At 49.4% G+C, this 2,500-nt stretch overlaps 1 protein-coding gene across 4 annotated transcripts in view; it reads right to left on the reverse strand.

Annotated features, from left to right (window-relative positions):
• LOC112256733 (slit homolog 1 protein-like) overlaps positions 1-2,500 on the reverse strand; it is a 188,611-nt gene that overhangs the window by 77,331 nt on the left and 108,780 nt on the right. For all 4 annotated transcript variants that reach the window (XM_042325519.1, XM_042325506.1, XM_042325512.1 and 1 more), the window contains exon 10: positions 1,043-1,114. In XM_042325519.1, coding sequence (XP_042181453.1) covers positions 1,043-1,114 — 72 coding nt within the window. The remainder of the gene's footprint in view (positions 1-1,042; positions 1,115-2,500) is intronic.

Below are 2,500 nucleotides of genomic sequence, written 5' to 3' on the forward strand. Positions count from 1 at the left end.
GTGTACTTCAGCCCTAGAGGAAGTGTGCTTAGTGTACTTCAGCCCTAGAGTAAGTGTACTTAGTGTACTTCAGCCCTAGAGTAAGTGTACTTAGTGTACTTCAACCCTAGAGGAAGTGTACTTAGTGTACTTCAGCCCTAGGGTAAGTGTACTTAGTGTACTTCAGCCCTAGAGGAAGTGTACTGAGTGTACTTCAGCCCTAGAGGAAGTGTACTTAGTGTTCTTCAGCCATAGAGGAAGTGTACTTAGTGTACTTCAGGTCTAGAGGAAGTGTGCTTAGTGTACTTCAGCCCTAGAGGAAGTGTACTTAGTGTACTTCAGGTCTAGAGGAAGTGTGCTTAGTGTACTTCAGCCCCAGAGGAAGTGTGCTTAGTGTACTTCAGCCCTAAAGGAAGTGTACTTAGTGTACTTCAGCCCTAGAGGAAGTGTAGTTAGTGTACTTCAGCCCTAGAGGAAGTGTAGTTAGTGTACTTCAGCCCTAGAGGTAGTGTACTTAGTGTACTTCAGCCCTAGAGGAAGTGTACTTCAGCCCCAGAGGGAGTGTACTTAGTGTATTTCAGCCCTAGAGGAAGTGTAGTTAGTGTACTTCAGCCCTAGAGGTAGTGTACTTAGTGTACTTCAGCCCTAGAGGAAGTGTACTTCAGCCCCAGAGGGAGTGTATTTAGTGTACTTCCGCCCTAGAGGAAGTGTACTTAGTGTACTTCAGCCCTAGAGGAAGTGTACTTAGTGTACTTCAGCCCTAGAGGAAGTGTACTGAGTGTACTTCAGCCCTAGAGGAAGTGTACTTAGTGTTCTTCAGCCCTAGAGGAAGTGTACTTAGTGTACTTCAGGTCTAGAGGAAGTGTGCTTAGTGTACTTCAGCCCTAGAGGAAGTGTACTTAGTGTACTTCAGCCCTAGAGGAAGTGTACTTAGTGTACTTCAGCCCTAGAGGAAGTGTACTTAGTGTACTTCAGCCCTAGAGGAAGTGTACTTAGTGTACTTCAGCCCTAGAGGAAGTGTACTTAGTGTACTTCAGCCCTATAGAGCAGCGTATATACTTACATCCTGCGCAGCTTCTTGTAGGGAGAGAAGGTTCCAGGAGGAACTGACTTGATCCCATTCTGCTCCAGACGACTAGAGAGGAAAGGGGGAAAGATGGGGAAAAGAAAAGTATAGATACCATCAGGTCATAAACCAACAACAGAGTCCACTATAGAAACAAAGCAGAGTAGTCATACATCACCGCTGACACATGGTAATTGGTCAGCTGTTGCCAACTATCTTAATCCCTGCTGTGTGTATGTGTGTGTGTGTGTCTGTGTGCGTGCACATGCATCTGCGTGTGTCTTTCCCCTCCCCTGGTTCATTAATAAAGATCTCTTCCTGTCCTGTGTGTGAGTCATAACATCTCCTCTGGAAAAATAAACAGGTCTGGAAGAGAGAGGACTAGGGAAAGACATGGAGGAGAGAGGAACAGGGAGAGACATAGAGGAGAGAGGAACAGGGAGAGACATAGATGAGAGAGGAACAGGGAGAGACATGGAGGAGAGAGGAACAGGGAGAGACATGGAGGAGAGAGGAACAGGGAGAGACATGGAGGAGAGAGGAACAGGGAGAGACATGGAGGAGAGAGGAACAGGGAGAGACATGGAGGAGAGAGGAACAGGGAGAGACATGGAGGAGAGAGGAACAGGGAGAGACATGGAGGAGAGAGGAACAGGGAGAGACATGGAGGAGAGAGGAACAGGGAGAGACATGGAGGAGAGAGGAACAGGGAGAGACATAGAGGAGAGAGGAACAGGGAGAGACATGGAGGAGAGAGGAACAGGGAGAGACATGGAGGAGAGAGGACCAGGGAGAGACATGGAGCAGAGAGGAACAGGGAGAGACATAGAGGAGAGAGGAACAGGGAGAGACATAGAGGAGAGAGGAACAGGGAGAGACATGGAGGAGAGAGGAACAGGGAGAGACATGGAGGAGAGAGGACCAGGGAGAGACATAGAGGAGAGAGGAACAGGGAGAGACATAGAGGAGAGAGGAACAGGGAGAGACATGGAGGAGAGAGGAACAGGGAGAGAAATGGAGGAGAGAGGAACAGGGAGAGACATGGAGGAGAGAAGAACAGGGAGAGACATGGAGGAGAGAGGAACAGGGAGAGACATGGAGGAGAGAGGAACAGGGAGAGACATGGAGGAGAGAAGAACAGGGAGAGACATGGAGGAGAGAGGAACAGGGAGAGACATGGAGGAGAGAGGACCAGGGAGAGACATGGAGAGAGGAACAGGGAGAGACATGGAGGAGAGAAGAACAGGGAGAGACATGGAGGAGAGAGGAACAGGGAGAGACATAGAGGAGAGAGGAACAGAGAGAGACATGGAGGAGAGAAGAACAGTGAGAGACATGGAGGAGAGAGGACCAGGGAGAGACATGGAGAGAGGACCAGGGAGAGACATGGAGGAGAGAGGACCATGGAGAGACATGGAGGAGAGAGGACCATGCTGGAGACTCCAGACATCACAG

Source organism: Oncorhynchus tshawytscha, linkage group LG01 (assembly GCF_018296145.1).
Source record: "Oncorhynchus tshawytscha isolate Ot180627B linkage group LG01, Otsh_v2.0, whole genome shotgun sequence".
In the NCBI taxonomy this organism is placed as follows: domain Eukaryota; kingdom Metazoa; phylum Chordata; class Actinopteri; order Salmoniformes; family Salmonidae; genus Oncorhynchus; species Oncorhynchus tshawytscha.